The sequence below is a fragment of the Phocoena phocoena genome, chromosome 6 (assembly GCF_963924675.1).
Source record: "Phocoena phocoena chromosome 6, mPhoPho1.1, whole genome shotgun sequence".
Classification (NCBI taxonomy): Eukaryota; Metazoa; Chordata; class Mammalia; order Artiodactyla; family Phocoenidae; genus Phocoena; species Phocoena phocoena.
In genome coordinates, this window is record NC_089224.1 from 11,554,360 (window position 1) to 11,571,914 (window position 17,555).

Sequence of the window (17,555 nt, forward strand, 5' to 3'; positions counted from 1 at the left end):
TCTGTCCCCCGTTCCCCTGCCCCACATCTAGATTGTCTCTTGACCTCACCCCTACGCATCCCTCCCCGCAGACACATGGACCCTTACTGGGCCCACCTTCCTTCTTCCTTCCACCCTCTGGCCTTTTGTGCTTCTCTCCTCAGGCTCAGTGATGCTCACCCTTGCTTTTCCTCTCACCTCTCACGGCTCAACAGCACGATAACAGGCGTCAGGCGCCCTGGGAGCTGGCGGGGGTGGGTGGGGACGTGTGGGAATGGTGGGCTGTGTGTGAGGAGGGGAAGATGCCCCGGCTACCTTGTTGGTGTGGTCCTGGTAGATGACGCTGACGTTCTCGCTGTGCGGGAACCAGAGGAAGCGGAAGTATTCGGATTTTTTCAGGTGGCTGTCCAGGTTGTCAAGAACCTGTCCGAGGCAGGAGGGAGGAGCAGAGATTGTATTGGTCACAGGATGACGGTGGGGATGCTGGGAGCCAGAGCCCACCATCAAAAGAAAATACCTGAACTTGTCCTAACATTGCCAAATAGCACAGAATGTGTCTTATAAGATGCTGGCCGTTAACAATATCCACTTACAGGTGGACTTCCTTTAGTAACTTAGAGGACAAAAACGACCTCTCATTTGTTCTAGCTTGAGTAATTACTATCTATGTAAGTTTGGGCAAGTGCCTCAGTTTCCTTATCTGTAAAGTGGGATTAATAACAGTACCCATGTCAGGACTGTTATGAAGATTAAATGCATTAATGCTTAGAAAGTGCTTAAAACGGTGTCACAAGCTTGGTGAGCCCTGTACGGGTACGGGCTGCTGCTGCCACTCTTACTCTTACATTGTCATTGTCATCATCGCTTATCCCCACAAGGCCTGACATGTCCAGGGCCCTCAATAAAATGGACACGAGAGCCTTGCTCGAATATGGCTCATCATTTGCACACGTGGAAATAACACTGCAGAGCAAATCATGTCTCCTTGACATCCATCAAGCGGATACAGGACAAGTTCTGAGCCAAAGCAGAGACGGATTTGGGGTTTGACAGGCAGCCGGGAGGTAGGGGAGGAGCAGTGGTCCTGGAGTAAGTTCTGGATTCATGTCCTGGCTCTGGCGACCTTGCAGGAACCACATCCCCTGAGCCTTGGCTTTCCCACCAATAACATGTGGGCACTTGTGCAGATGAAATGAAATAACCTATGCTGAAGCTTCCGAGTTGAGTGCCTGCCACGTGGCCTGTGCCCAGTGGAGAGTCTTGTTTCTGAATGTGAGCAATGCTGCCACACATTTAGGGCCCCGGCCCTATTCCCCACCTGCCAAGTTCTCAGCTGTGAGTCTCAAGAAGCCCTCTGAGGCCTCTGGGCAGCATGTCTTCATCTGTAGAGACCTTAATAGTCTTCCTTCCTTCCTCCCTCCCTCCCTCCCTCCCTTCTGACTGTTGTGAGAACCAAGGGAGTTGCTGGATGTGAAAGCAGTTTATAAGCTGTTAAACACAACTTGTGATTTCCACATCTGATCAGGAAGGGAGGTGAAGCCAAGATGAAGCGCTGAGGTGAGCCCACCTAAAACTTCAGTTTGGAGCATCTGGGAGCAGTGGGGGAACTTTAGAATTGTGGATCCTTGTCATCACTTCAGGGAGGCCCCCTAACTTGTTAACCGATGCTTGATGGGGCCTGGGGGATACAGGAATGGGTTGCCTTCCAGTGACCTGGCTGCCATGCTAAGCCTCCCCCGGCCCATGCCAGGCCCAGGCTGTCGGTCACCCTATTGCATCTCCGCACGTGTCTCTCCAGTCTTCCCTATAATCCGCTCCTGCTGCCAAGGATGGTGGCTGACTTAGCTGCCTTCTTCGCTCTCACTGGCCCTCTCGCACTAGCCTCATAATTTGCTCCATTTTTCATCTCTCCAGGCAACGTCACAGGGAAGCATCCCAAAACACAGCTCAAAAATCCCCAGCAGCGCTCCATCTCCTACGGAATCGAGCCCAAACAGTTCAGGACTAAGAAGCCTCCTTCTACAGACACTGTCCGGTACCTTCACCACTGGCCACGAGTGACAGTGGAGTACCTGGAAAGTGGGATCTGACCTGAGATGTATTGTAATTTTAAAGCTCCATGTAAATCCGCCCCCACCCGGCCCCAAAGCTCTCTCCTTCCATTCTAAGCAGTTTCTATTTATATCACATCCATCCCAGAAGTATATTACAGGTATTGAAGCATACATCTGTCTCTGAAATTCATCAAGCGTCTCCTATAGGTCAGTGACGATTTCATTCATATTTAGTTTCTCCCCGAGGGCAGAGATCAGCAAATTTTCTTTCTGTAAAGGGCCAGATAGTAAATATTTTAGGCTTTACCGTCTCTGTTCCAGCTACACAACTCTACCATGGTAGCCTGAAAGCAGCCACAGAGGATACATTAACAAGGAGCGTGGCCGTGTGCCAATAAAACTTTATTTACAAAAGCAGGCAGTAAGCCAGCTGTTCTCTGTGGGCCGTAGTTTCCCAACCCCTTGCCCTAGAGCTGCTAGCGTAGCTCCTTGGACACAATAAATGCGGGAGGGCCCTATGATTCCTTATTTGAAGAGGAGGGCCTTTTCTGCTGGGCTATAGACCTGGGGAAAGTTCAGGAAGAAACTCCAGAACCCTGTTACTATCACTTCCCTCCTGACTGGGTGGTGGACGCCTGACCCATCACCTCCGGGCAGAGCTGATTTTCTCCTGGGGCTTGGATGGAGGATGGGGCTAGGACACGAGAGAGCAGAAAATCCCCCATTTCCTCATGTCCCAGCATCCAAGGCCATCCCATATTGCCCAGAATCTTAGCAGTAAATGTAATGGTGCCCCTTTCTCAGCTCTGGTGACTGAGAGATGCGTGCCCAGATTTCCACCCCGAATGGAGTGATGAGAGCCACTCTCACATCACATTTTGTGCCTCTCTCCTGATCTCTGTCATTTCTTTTCCTCCCTGAATTAGAGGGACAAGGCATATCTTTTTCCCTGACACTAAACTCTAAGTTCCTGGAGGCATGCACCACGCATGCTCCAGCTCTGTACCCTCTGTGCTCCCTAACTTAGCATGGAGTGGTGGCTGAACGATGGAGCCCATCCAAGGCCCATCCCATTGTGAGCTTAACTCTCTCCCTTCAGGGCCTACAAACAATCCTATCTGGAGGAGGAGGGTCCCTAGGATCATGGATTTCCTCGGTCTGACTTGTGGTTCCTGGGAGCACCATCAAAGGGGTTTGGGCCCCAGAGGAAGTCTTCCTTGCCATGTTATTGGCATGAAGGTTCTAGAGGATTCATTCCCCCCAAATTAGTGCCACTACTGAGCTGGTTCTTGGGACCTGGTTACCAGGCTCAAGAGCAGAAGCTGAGAGCTCCATGTCCCGTGGCTGGAGGTTACCCAGTCATCAGCGAACGGCCACCCAAGATAGTGGCAGGCATTGGGATGCTGCTGACAAGGCTGGTGTGTCCCTGGGACCAAACCTGCTTCCCAGAGCGTAGCGGGAGTGGGTGATGCAGGCAGCCAGCTGTACTCCTCACATCTCATTATGGTTTGCACGGCATAAAGGGCAAAAGGTTGACAGCAATTTCCAAAATCCTCATGTCCTCTCACGGGCTGTGATTTCATACCAATCAGACTGCAAAGAGTCAGAAATGCTGAGACTGTCATAAAAAGCCATGAAGGCTGCCCTTTTCTTGGCCTCACTGCCCAGAAACACTGATTCCGAACTCCCCCTTCCCCTCATACGGCTTTGAGCAACCTTCAGAAACCGTGTTGGGATGTAGTTAAGAACATCAGTCACGGGAAGCACGGAATTGCATCTGAGATGGACCACACACAGCATGGGTGGGAGGAGATGCGGAAAATCCCAGAAAGGGATGGATTTTCAATAAATTCTTGACCAACTGACCTTGAGTTACCTGGTATTGAGGTCTGTATTTTGTGGACCCTGGGGAGGTAAAAAGACCTCAGATAACATCCCTGCTCTCCAGAAACTGACCACCAAGCAGGAAGGAGGAGGGAAAACAAATGTCAAGAGGCTCCTGAGCAAATTAGGGCAACCAGCATGTGTGGCCTGGAAAGTGCAGTGTTAGATTCAGAGTCTAGAATCTACCCACAGAGCAGGTATCAGTAGGTAGTATTCTCTTCGAATAAAGCCAGAGAGAGGACGGACTGAGGGTCCCTCTCTCGGAGGCTATAAAGGGCAGTGGACTCAAGTGCTGTGTGTCCTTGAGTCCTGACAGCAACCCCGTGGGGACAGTGGTGCTCCTATCCCTACTGTATCGGTGAGGAATCCAAGCTGGGGCTGGGGGAGGGAGGGATTGTGCAAAGTCACAGCGGCTCAGTGGAGAGGGCGGTCTGGCTCAGAGAGGTGCCACAGGCTCTACACTGTACCCTCGTGGTGGCTTTCCTGGGACTCTTCCAGAGCTCAGGCTGGAAGCCCCAGGATAGATACACGTGCTGGATGGGAGGAAGGGAATAGGAAAGGAAAGACACGCAAGGGAAGGAAAAGTGGCCGAGAAGCTGAATCTTCAAACCCGCCTTTACATGCAGAAAGCCATCGTCACAGTCCTTTGTCCTGGCTTCCTGTCCTCTCCTCCAATGCCCTCCTGTGGCTCACGACCAGCCCACCTGGAGGGCTTGGCTATCAGGGAGCCCACCCTCGTCTAGAGGGGACATGAGGCTGGGGGGCTGTTTGCATCTCGGAGCAGCTGCTACTTAGAGGCAAACGCTCGGGGCAGCATGGTCTATAGCCCCAGGGGAGGTGGGACAGCTTCCTAGACACCTGAATGGCAAGAAACTGGGAGCCGATGTCAACGTATGAACCCAGGAAGGTTTACTGTCTTCCTATCGGTTCTCAGGAATCTGCGTGCTCCTGGAAGTGAGGCCCCATTATTTTTCCTTTTGGATTAGAAGGAAAACCTCCATGCAACTCAAGAGTGAGGAACAACTGGTCTAGCGACGGTTCTCCGATCGGTCCTCCTTCCTTCCTCTATGGGCTGTTTCCTCCTATAGGGAAGCAGCCTGGGTCTTGGATCCCACCTCCATCTTACACTTCTTCCCAAGCATTCCCAGCCCCTTGAAGGGGCCCCTTAAAGGCTGCTCTGAGTGGAGAGAGGGCAAAAGTGAATCGAATGTGGGCCGATTGACTGTACATACTGCCGGCAGTAAATTCCAGGGCTGTAAATGCCACCCACCCTCTGTGCGGTCCTTATCTGTGGCCGGCGACTGGGGGCAGGGAAGGCTGTCCGTGGGCGTCCTGTGTATGCTGATGCCGGGCCCGACAGAGACCTAAGCTGGGTGTAGGGCGCGGGGCGGCCTAGCAGCAGGAGCCGCTAGTGGGTAGGGAGAGAATCCACGGGGGATCTGCTGACTCGTGGAAGAGGGGGAAGAGCAGGGTCTAGCCCCTGGAGGCCTTGCAGGATGGGCTGGGGTCCCAGGGGAAGGACCAGGCCTTCCCACCAGGGTTCACGCCCCTCCTCGGGGATAAGGGCCGAGAACATCACCAGGTGCTCCAGGGGAAAGAAAGAATAACGTAAGAGAGGACCCTCCGCAGGGCTGGGTGACGAGGTGCGGACACAGTCTTGTATCAAAGTGTCGCACTGGTTTACAGAACGTCTGCGCTGAAAAGGACCTCGGGGTTCGCCTAATCTGACCCCACTTTTAAAAGACAAAGAAACCGGGGCTCCAGAAGTTTGAGGGGCTTGGTCAAGGTCACACAGAGTGGGCTACACGGTCAGGCTTGGGGCCCTGCCTGCTTCCCCAGAGCCCTGACAATATACTCATTGAGTGTTACTGCTGTATAATTGTGTGTGTGTGTGTGGACGCACACGCGCCCGGGGGCCAGTCCTACTTGCAAAAAGAAGCAATCTCTTTATCTCTGGGTCAAAGTATTCAGCTTCGAAATGAACAAGTTCTGACCTAAGTGAGAGGCAGGAAAATAGATTCAACAACTAAGCATGTTACAGCCCCTTTCTGGTTGGAGGTGGTCTCTGCCCAGCTCCCTTTTTTGCCTGAGATGCCCACCCACCCTTTAACCTGTCCACTGCTCCACTGAGACCATTCTCACCGAGGTCAGCAACGGCTCCTGATGGCCAGACCCTCGTGTTGATCCCTGATTCCCCACAGCGTTGGACTCCTGGCTGCTCTGTCCCGGACACTAAGGACTAAGTCTCCCTTCTCTCCTCCCCCAGACCCTCTCTCCATGGGTGATCCCATCCACTGCCATGGTCAACCGCCCAGGGGGCTGTTGATCTCTGCTTTGGGCTGAAACGCATCTACCCCAAATTCATATATTGAAGCCCTCATCCTCAGAATGTGACTATATTTGAAGCTAGGGCCTGCTTGGAGTGAAAAAGAGGCCTAGATCTGCCCCTTAACGCTGGTCTGGGGAGGCAGACTGGAGGTGGCCCCCAAGAGCTCAGAGCCCCGGGGTGGTTCCAGGCAGTCACATGGACCAGCCCCACCCTCGTGGGGCTCCCTGGCTTAGCCATGCATCGTCACTGCCAAGCAATTCCTTCTTGGGCCAAAGCATCAGGCAGCTCATTTGCCAATATTGGTCCATGCAGGCTCAGCATTGATATTCTAGGGATCAATGCTGCGCCCCCTACAGGCATCCCCAGAATCACTTTCTCAGCCACCAACTGGGATTAAAGTTTCTGGGGTTAAAGTTGCACCGAACACCATACCTCTGACTGAAGGGCCTTGTGGATCTAAATCCTTTGCCTTGAGGTTTAATGCATTAGAAATTCCAAGGGTAAGGATTTTTAGACCAGATTCTAGGTAACAATATTTTCCATTCGTCACTGACTAGGTACCATGGGGAACATGTTTTAATACTGAACTAGACACTTTGCAGGTGTTATCTGATTTAATCCTCAGATTCAATACTTTAAGGTAGACATGATTTACTTTGCTTTTAGATGAGGAAACTGAGGCTCAGCAAGGTTCAGTGGCTGGCTCAGGGTCACAGCTTGGAAGTGGTACTGCCAGCATTCAAGGCCAGGTCAATGTGGTCCCCAATCCCACCATAACCATGTGGGGCCAGTAGTGCTTGCATCACTGCCGACTCCATCTGCACAGAGGGTCTACCTGTATTGAATGGTGAGGTGATTATGGAGGAACTCAAATGCCAAGGAACTTGGAACCATAGATTTGAGTCCTATAGCTTAGTGATTACCAGGGATAGGTCCATGCTTGCCAGGCATTTCAGGCCTACTCCATGCTACCCATCCATCCATCCAGTCATTCATCTCATTCATCCATCCATCCATCATCCATCCATCCATCCATCATCCATCCATCCATCCATCATCCATCCACGTATCCATTTATCCATCCATCCATCCATCCAGCTAACCAACATGGGTTTTCATTCATTCAAAAAAACACTGCTATCAATCAGAAGCTATCCTTTCTGCCCCCCATCATCCAGTTCCTCTGAGCTCCCCTGACCTGCTCACAAAGGGATACTGCTACAGTAACCTAGGGCCAACGGAGTTCTGGTGAGGTCAGCCCACTGCCCCATGCAGGGGGCCTACAGAGCCGCGGGGGCTCTCAGTGGTGCATGACTTACTAATGCCCTCCATTTATTTTCTGAGGCTGAGTGGTGATGAAGGAGAGACAGTACCTCTGTCAAGGTTGAGGGAAAGGAAGTCTCCTGCAAGTAGAACTGGGGCACGCACTGCAGGGTGATGGTGAGGACGACTCCAAGGCTGCCCAGGTGCACCCGTGCCGCCTGGAACACCTCTGCGTTGCTGGACTCAGAGCACAAGAGAATGGTCCCGTCGGCCGTCAGGAGGGTCAGCGCCACCACCTGGCAGTGGGAGAAGAGCCACATTTCAGAACCCCTAGACTTTGGGTGATGCCCTCACTTCCCCGTTTGTCCTTGGAAGTGAGGCCAGGTGTCTCCTAGTCCCAGAAGCCCACCGTCATCTGGTCACAGGGAACTTTCCCAGCTGGGTCTCCAGTCACAGCCTGAGGGAGCCTCAGTCTTGGGGGAGGGAGGAAGGGGAAATGGGGAGAAGGAGGCTGTGTCTGGATGGCATCGGCCCTCAGCCATGTGGTTCCGTGGGACCCCAGTGGCTTGTCCTCCCACCACTGCCTTGGTCATTCTATGGACTTCACACTCGGGATGCAGCGAGCTTGTCCTCTGTCCGGAAGAAGTCTAAGATGACACAGGCTCCAAAGAGCCCTGAGGCCCTGGGTACAGGGGGCTTGTGAAGGCAAAGGGAGGATGTGTGTGCATCCGGGGGAGAGCCGGCCCTGCTGTCCCAACACGCAGCCCGGGGACCAGGGTCCCCTGCAGGCTGTCTCTGCCTGTTGCCCCCCTGGGCACCGACTCGAGTCCATCTTCTCATTCGGGGACCTCTCACTTGCCTCAGGAACTAGATTCCCCTACTTGGCCACACACAACTGGAAACCTCTGGTCTCTGCAAAGAGTGGGCTGTGCAGTTGAAGACAGGCGGTTATCGTCAGTATCCTGGCCCCCATTTCCAGAGGAATCCTCTTTCATTGCCTGTGGAAGTACTTTTCCACACTCTGCTACCTGCTCATTTGGATGCAAATTGCTTTCGACGTGCGCAGTTGGTGGCTGGGTGCTCAGGGTGAGAGAACAGATACAGCTGAACTAATTCTAATTAAGAGCAACCAAGACGAAAGAGGAGACATTGGCAGAAATGGGGCACGGTGGCCCTCTGTGGGAGTGAGGGCGTCAGAATGATTTTTATAAAAATCAGACTTTGGGGCTTCCCTGGTGGCGCAGTGGTGGAGAGTCCGCCTGCCGATGCAGGGGACGCGGGTTCGTGCCCAGGTCCGGGAGGATCCCGCATGCCGCGGAGCGGCTGGGCCCGTGAGCCATGGCCACTGAGCCTGCGCATCCGGAGCCTGTGCTCCACAACGGGAGAGGCCACAACAGTGAGAGGCCCGTGTACCGCAAAAAAAAAAAGCAGACTTTGTCTGAGATCCAGGGCAGAGCGTGAGAGCTGCCAGTGAAACACTGCAGCAGGGTCCAGTGACAATAAAGGTGGACAATGGTTCACCAGCTGTGTGACCTTGGACATGTGACTTAACCTCTCTGTTCCCTCATCTGTGAAATGAGGAGAATAACCAACTCAGAGAGAGTATGTGATGCACCCAGCTAACTGCCTGGGGTACAGTGGATATTAAATATGCCAGTCCCCTCCCGTCTCCTGCGTGCAGGGGCCCATCCTGTTCAGCTGAGCCCCCTCAGGGAAGTGGCCAGTAAATCTCATGAGTATTTTGATTTCTGGCCACTCAGAATTCTTTTCCATACTCTGCTGATCATTTTGTAGAAACTGAGGCAACCAGCTTGACCTCACCCCTGGAGAGTAGACTAGGACTGTGGCCAAATCTTGGGAGGGGTGGTTTATTATCCTTCAGCCCCAGTTACCACTGGGCTCTCCTGGACGGTGAACCCTGCTCTGAGAGGGTAATGACAAGTCTATGGAGGGCTCTGAGTGCCTGGGAATCAGGTCCCACAAAACCTACCTTGCTTTGCTTCGTGGTCGAATGCCCTGGGCCTTTCCCCTTCCCTGGCTCATGGCATCCCCTCAGGATGCCTCTCCCTTGCCTGGTGATTCTCTGAGGCTTTTGTGCTTGAAAGAGGGGGGAGGAAAAGGACAAGGGCCACCAGTGTGAGTGCATAAGGTTGATGAGAAAGCAAAGTGCAGATTTAAGGAACAGTAACTCTGAAGTGGCTCCCCCTCGTGGTGTGTGAGAAAACAAAGTGAAGCCCTGGAAAGTGCTGTTGGCCATTTTCTATCCACCCCATGCAGCTCTGGACTGGAGCACGTGGGACCAGCTCCCAGAAGCCACAGTCAGACAGCACCTGCCGGGGTGTCCGTCTTCCTTAGAACAGAGGAGCCGTGCTCCTGGCTGGCTGACTGGGGAACACTTAAGCCGTCAGTGAGGTCAGTGCCGCCAGGATGCTGACATTTCTTTGACAGCGTAGAGTGTGGGCTCTGGAAAGGGCCTTGTCCTACATACAAACCCATCACAAACATGGATTGAGCACTAACTGTGTACACTCAGCTAAGCACCCTGCACGCACTGCTGTTGCGATCATCCCCATTCTCCAGGGGAGCAAACTGAGGCAGCCAGAGGGGAAGAGACCTGTCCCCTCCCTGGTCACACAGACAATAGTCAAAGAGCTGGGAGGCAAAAGCCAAACCCCAGCACTTAGCAGTGATGTTCCGATGGCCAGAGGCCACATGGCCCAGAGTGTAGGTGGACTTCGGCAGAGAGGCACGCGGTGAGCTATGGCCAGCACGAGGGTCTCTCTCCCTCCCCCGAGAGTGAGTGGACAGCCTCCACGGGTACCCCCCAGCAGCCTGCTTCACGGAGCCATAGCCTGGCCTGTTAGAAGCTCCTCCTAAAACTGAAAGTTAAAGGAATTTGCCCCCAAAGGGGTGGCTCCTGACGCAGGCGTCATGAACTGTCATCCAGCCCCCTGGCATTGACACATGCTGTCTCATTGAACACCCTCCCTGGGTTGAGGAGTATTCTCCCCAGGTGACAGCTGAAAACAGGAATGTCCAGAGGAGTTAAAAATCTGCCTACGTGCCGCACACAGCACACATCAGGCTTAGGTCTGGGGCGCAGGTCTGAGCCCCAAACTTGTGCCCCAAACTGGGCTCTTGTGAAGTTTAAGAAATGTTTTTTGGTGAAGGTCAGGTGCGGATCCCAGGCCTGCCTGTGCTGGGCTCCTTCCTGGCTCCTCCCCGACTTGCTAATCTGGAAAGTCCCCTCGCTTTGCCTGGCTCCTGCCTCAGACCTTTCAATGGGGATGGAACCCTTTGCTCTGCTTGCCCTTTTCCCCAGGGTGGCCAGGAGGCTCCTGAGAGGCAGGGCTGCATCAACATGCATGAGGGCGCCTTCGTCACTTGTGTCTGCTGGGAACGGATGAGGGTTAGGGGAGACGATGTTTCTGAAGGACCCCTGCCGAGTCTCCGTCAGAGGTGAGACCGGGTGGGTTTGAGGCCCTCGTGGAGCTGTGCCGACACTGCCCTGGAGTACCTGCTTGTCCAGCAGCCACGGTGCAAAGGGTGAAAGGGGCTCCATCCCAACCTCCCCTCTCCCTGGCAGTCAGTGGCGAAGCAGATAGACTCACCTGGGTGGCCAGGATGCCGTGCTTGATCCCCGTGTTGTGCGTTCCGGACCCGATGACGCCAGCTGCAGTCACGTCTGACACGGCTCCCAGGCTGGAGGGAGGGGGAGGGACGAAGGGACCAGTTAGGCTTCCTGTGACAATGCCCCCTGGGGTTTCAGTGTGAGGCCCCTCAGAGCAGAATAGTTGATCCATCTCCTGCCTGGGAATCTCGTCCCCAACTTACCCCATCTTAGATCGTCTGACTCAAGCCAGCCCTTGTCTGTGAGCCGCGTGGCCCGTCAGATGAGCTAGTGGGGATACGGCTCAGCTCCGAGGAGAGGCCTGCCTGCCTGCCTCGGGCTTTCTGCAGCCTAGAACATCCCTTTCCTCCGACCTCCATCTGCCAGCAATATCTTCTCCACCAACCACAGGCCAAACGCTCCTACTTCTCCAGACTTCTCCAGACCCAGCCTATCGAGGCCTGTAGAGTCCCCATGTCAGAATTGCACAGCCATCCCAGGATAGTAGGAGGACACAGGAGAAGGAGATCATGTCACCCCCTGCTCAGAAACCTCCAGGGTCCCCCAGGGCCTCCAGGATCAAGCCCGCACCCCTCAGCCTGGCGTTCCAGGCCCTGGAACAAATAATAAGAGGATGCTGTGTACACGAGGACCAGATTCCTAAAGGGGAATAAGACGCCTCCACCGGCGTGGGCTCTGAGGACAGGAATTAGAAAGATGTGCTCAGATCTCAGGGTCCAGGCAAGAGAGTGGGTCAGGAGTTTTTCAGAAATCTTACTTCTCAGGAGCTTTCTCTGAGACATCCCAGCCCCGGCTGAAAGGAGAAAGGAACCAGTGTTTACAGAAGGCCCACTGGGAGCCAAGGAGATTGGAGCTTTGCATGCTACACGACAGCTTCACGATAGCCCAGTTGCCTTGGTTCACACTTGAGAAACGGGCCCAGCCGGGAGGGCGGGTATTGGACCCAACCTGGCCCTCAGCACAGACCCAGGGCCCCAGAGGCAGGAGGGCCCTGGCTTCCAAAGAGGCAGGTTGACAAGGAAGAGAAAATCTAGCCTCATACCCTCCTGCAATGGGACCTGGGCGGCCCTGGTGAAACAGGAAGAGGAGGAAAGAAACCGAAGCCTCTTCCTTCCTCTACCCTCACTCTTGTGTCACTCTTACCTTTTTGTCCACATTAGTTGGGTGACTTGGTGATATCACCCCTTGTGAAAATACCAGAATGTTAAAAGAAGACCACAGAAGTCCTGTCGCAGGGAATGCCCCAGCGTGTGGAAAGGCAGATGCGCGAAGATGTTCATCACAGCGTCATGAACGATAGTGCAGAACTCAGGGCGACCATGTGCCCGTGACGGGGGAGGGGATGGTTCACCAACCTGCAGTAAGTCTACCCTCGTCCACGAAGCTCACAGAGACTAACGAGCAACACGGAAATGGGCTTGGGACCACGTTAAAAGAGCTGATCTAAGTGTCCACTGACAGATGGATGGATAAGGACATGGAATATTACTCAGCCATAAAAAAGAACGGAATAAGGCCATTTGCAGTAACATGGATGGACCTCGAGATTATCATACTGAGTGAATTAAGTCAGAAGAGAAAGACTAATACCATGTGCTATCACTTATATGTGGAATCTGAAATACGACACAGATGGATTTATTTACAGACCACAAGTGGACTCACAGACATAGAAAACAAACTTACGGTTACCAAAGGGGAAAGAGAGGGATAACTTAGGAGTTTGGGATTAACAGATACACACTACTATATATAAGATAGATAACCAACAAGGACCTACTGTATAGTATAGGGAACTATATTCAATATCGTGGGATAACCTATAATGGAAAAGAATCTGAAAAAGAATACACGCACACACATATATGAAACGGAATCACTTTCCTGTATACCTGAAACTAACACAACACTGTAAATCAACTATGCTTCAATAAAAATAAATAAATAAGTAAAAGAAATAAGCTGGACAAACGTGAGGCCCTCAGGGAGGAAGACCTAGGAAGGAAGGATTAGACTTTAGTCCCCCGAGGGGTGGAGAGAACAAGGGGAAAGGTCACTTCCAGGGTGTGTGGAGCAAGACAGAGCCAGGAAAATGAAGGGGGAACCGACACTTACTTGGTAATTACTATGTGGGGCACCTCTGACTCACGCAGGCCTCTGAGCGCCCCTATTTCACAGACCCATTTTCTAGATGAGAACTCTGAGGCCCAGAAGGGTCAAGGAACTTGAGTGACAGCTGGTACGAGGCAGAAGCAGGATTTGCACCTAGGCCTGCTTCTGGAGCTGGGGTCTTCACCAAGCTGCTGTCCTCCCTCTTAGGAACAGCGCCTGTGTCCTGCTCCCTCTGGCTCACCACACAGTGGGAGCTCCAGAGCTTCCCAGCTGTGTGACTTTGAGAAGCACCTTTGCCTCAAGACCCTGCTTTATGCATCCTTAAATGGGGCCTTCCTCCCAGGGATGATGATATGATGAGAGAGGACATCAAGCCACCGGCATGCGGCCTGACGCGGCTCTGTGCTTCCCCCAATCCCCCAGCCACTCCCGAGGTCCCCACAGCATCCTTGGAGCTGCAGACCTAGGTGGCCCCTGGGATACACAGGACAGGACACCCAAACTCCCTTCGAGAGGCAGATGAGCCCTGGGTAGGCAGGTACTGGAGGAGGACTGGGTCCCCAGGGAGGACAGAGATATATCATGAACAGGGCACAGAGATGCTCCAGGGCCCAGAAGCTAAAGCCTGTGATTAACAGAACATATCTCCTGTAGTCGCTGGTCACGGAGATGTGTCCGCTAGCTGCATACAGACCCCTGCACGCTCCCACACCTTCCCTCTCCTGGGCTTTCACTCACGCTGCTCTCTCTGCCTGAAGCCCTTCTCTCCTCTCGTTTTTCTGGTTCACATCAGGTCATCCTTTAGGGCTCAACCAAGGGCACCCTCCTGCAGGAAGCCTGCCCTGATTCCCATCCATTCACACATTCCCCTGCCGGCCAAGGCTGAACACGGGCCCCCAGGAACACCACGGTGCCCTGAACACTTCTCTGGCATTGAGCCTCTTGCTTTGTGTCACGCTTGTCACTTCGTGGGTCTGTCTCCCCGCCTTGCAGGGAGCTCCTTGTGAGTGGGTCTGGGTTTTATTCATCCTGGCCTCTTCTGGGCCTGAACAAAGCCTGCACATGGTAGACACTCCATAAATGTTTGAGTTGCCGTGACCCTTGGAGAGGCAGAAACAGAATGGTTTTCAGAGTGAAAAAGTATAGTGATGCCTCAGGGCCTGCAATGAGAAAGCCAGGTGAATGGACCACCCACACTTGAAGACCAACCACAGGCTTCTATGGTGGCAATTCCAGCTGTGAAGAGATTGCTACCCCAATATCCAAAATAATTCTGTCACTTGTTTCTAGTGGTTGAAGCCCCACAGTTAGACATTCACTCCTTTGGCTGCATTCAGCCAAATTCATTTCCTATTTCGGTGGAAGCCTCCTGATATTAAACTTGAGCATTCACTGATACCACGTTTGGAAGGAAAAACAAGTGAAGCCACATATAGGTATACCGGGAAGCCCTGAGTCTCAATCAGCATATGCTCTTCTGCTTCTCTGAGTGCTTACTTTGTATATCTTTCTGTTTGGGTTCATATAGTTTTATTGCAAGTTTTAAGAAAGGCTTAATGCATGGTTTTCCCATCCCTGTACTAGACGTTTTTTAATGCTAGCCTGTTTCTTTCTATTCTCACACAATAGCCCCTGAACACAGGGGATGGGGAGATGGGTACTCTGTGGGGGAGGAACAGGGGTCCAGAGAAACAGGTGCATCCTAAGAAGTGCTTCTCTCCGGCTCCTGACAGATGCTTGAGTGTCCAGCCAAGGCCAGGGCAGGGAGCAGGGGCCATCACTGGCCCACCTGGGAATCAGGGAGGTGGCTCTTACTTGGACAAGGCCAGGCCGTGCTTGTCCAGCTGTGGGTGCAGGTCAGCCAGGAGGATGCCGGCCTCCACGGTCACCTGCTTCTTCTCCGTGTCCACCTACAAGAGACCAGCAGAGATTGGGATGAGCTAGGCCGTCGCTCAGTCCTTGTCCTGCAGTCCCGCAGGGCTGTGAGTACAAGCGTGTCTCCCGCTGCAGGCAGCCAAAGGGGTGCAGGCAGAGCCCTAGAATGCTGGGGCTTTGGGACTATTCTGTGTAACCCTTCTTTTCACAGGGGAAAGAAATAAGAAGCAGGGAAGGGAAGGGATTTGCCCAAGTCACTGCGGGACTGGGAGAACTGTGCTGTGTCCTGAGACCCACCACCCCCAACCATGGCTGCCCCAGGGGCTGGGGGAGGAGACCCCTCCCTCCATTTCACAGCGAGGAGACTCAAGTTCAGGGACTTGAAGTCACTTGCCCAAGGTCACACAAACATCGGTGGCGGAACCGAGATGAGAATCCCATCTGTGTGACTCCAAAACACACGTTCCATTGACCCCGAGCGCAGAGCCTGACAAAATCAATTACTGGAGCGCAGTCCTTACTGATTAGCGATCAGAGTTAATTTCTGCCATGACTGATGTCTTGACTGGAACATTTTCTACGGGGTGGTGACCGTCAGCCTGAGCAAATCAGGAACTAAATAGTAGAGAGAAACCCAGAACGTCTGCTAGCAGGGCTGGAGGGGAGGGTACCTGGCAAAAATTACAGCTCCGGGGAGCTGGCCCCGTCAGGTCAGGTGAGAACAGGAGCCCTCCTAACGGGCGGCACGCCTGCCAGTACTCTCACTCCCAGGCAGGCACCTGAGGTAGTGGTGGTGGGGCCTGAATTCATGGCTGACTTGCATGGACAGTATCCCAGCACAGGGCTGATGTCAGACCCCTGAGTCTGCAGCCCGCTCTGCTGCGGATCGGCTGTGTGACCTTAGGCAAATCACTCTCCCTCTCTGATCTTCAGTTTCCCCATACATAAAACAAGTTAAGTGCAAAGCCTTCTGGATTTGTCATTGTGAGTCCACCTCTAGGGTCCTGACTTGCCCATTCTTCTTCTAGAGAAGCGGAGAGGAGGCTCTGGCCGGAGGGGAGGAAGGACATCCTCTCCGTGGCCACAAGGGGGCGCATAGACCAGACGAGAGGCCTGAGCAAGCCCAGGCAGGACCCCGGGGAGGGGCGATCACTGGGGACCAGGAATTGGGGGGTCACCTTGGGACTCAGAGATGGGGAGGGGATAAGGCCCAAGGGAAAAGGCTAAGGAGTCTCCGCCTGGACTCTGAGACGGAGACCACGGCTGCCCGGCATGGGGCCCAGCAGAGGCGGGGAGCCCAGGGCTCCAAGTACCTTGAGGACGCGGTTCATCTTGCCCATGTGGATCATGAAGCCGTCGGTGCAGGCGATGTCTGAAGGTGAGTGGCCACCGCCCACCACCTTCACCCGCTTGTTCTGCTGCCTGGCCAGGGCCAGCACCTGCTGAGGCAACGCCTGCGTCAGACCCGGCCCAGGCTTTTCCCTGTGAGGCCACGGGGCCCCCAGGCTCTGGGCTCCCAGCCCCCCAAGGCCCTGCCTGGCTGGAGGCCGCTGTGCAGGCCACTCCAGGAAAGAGCCAGAGAGACGGGCCGGAGAGCGAGTGGGAGGGAGAACCAAGGAAGCACCCCAAAGTGGGGCTCCTGGGCGTGCTCCCGGAGGCAGCTGGCAAACCTGATCACATTCTTCTCCTGGGCAAAACCTTTCAAAGGCACCTGGCACCTTCAGAAGAAGGCCCGTCTCCTCGTGTTGGCCCACATGGGCCTCAGCTGCCTCCCAGGGTAGATGAAGGCTCCCGGGGGCAGGGGCGGTGGCTTAATTTGACACCGTAGCCCCCCCCCCCCCCCCCGCCCGCCCCCATGTCTACCCCGGGCCTGACGGGAATAGGCCGTCTCTAGTGATCTTGAATGAATAAAGAAATGAATGCATGGTGTCACTCAAAGGAATCCATACTCTTTCACCCTTGTGTCTGGGCGTGGAACACCAGTCTCAGGATTTATACCTCGAGGGGTTCCAGGGTCAAGGAAGACTGGGAAATGCTCCATAGCACTTGTCTTCCACGCCCACCCCCACGCGCGAAGCACGTTTAAGGCTGCAGGTTCTACTGAATGTCAATACAATGAAGACATCTGTTTAACACCATCTCCCTCACACTGCCTTGACCACACAACTATTTTTATTTCCCCCCCACCCACCCCTCCGACCCTCCCAGCTCTCCAGGGAAACACAGGCCTGCAGTAGCCTCCTCCTATTTGTAATTCACAGTCGTGCAGGCTAGCACGGCTAGAAACAGCCTTCACACGCAGGACATCGGCACCCCTCCACCCTCTCCCCTCAGCTCAGAATGAAGCATATTGCCTCGGCATTCAAGGCCCTCAGATCTGTTCAAAGCCACTTTGCCTCCCAGCCTTCCTCTTCTGCCCTCCCCTTCC

The 17,555-nt window shown here is 53.9% G+C and overlaps 1 protein-coding gene across 1 annotated transcript in view; it reads right to left on the reverse strand.

The window, feature by feature from the left end:
* LOC136124550 (L-gulonolactone oxidase) overlaps nucleotides 1-17,555 on the reverse strand; it is a 28,603-nt gene that overhangs the window by 8,435 nt on the left and 2,613 nt on the right. The window contains exons 3-7 of the mRNA XM_065879299.1: nucleotides 16,441-16,566; nucleotides 15,068-15,162; nucleotides 11,121-11,211; nucleotides 7,620-7,805; nucleotides 295-402 (exon numbers count right to left, since the gene is read on the reverse strand). Of these exons, the coding sequence (XP_065735371.1) occupies nucleotides 295-402; nucleotides 7,620-7,805; nucleotides 11,121-11,211; nucleotides 15,068-15,162; nucleotides 16,441-16,566 (606 nt within the window). The remainder of the gene's footprint in view (nucleotides 1-294; nucleotides 403-7,619; nucleotides 7,806-11,120; nucleotides 11,212-15,067; nucleotides 15,163-16,440; nucleotides 16,567-17,555) is intronic.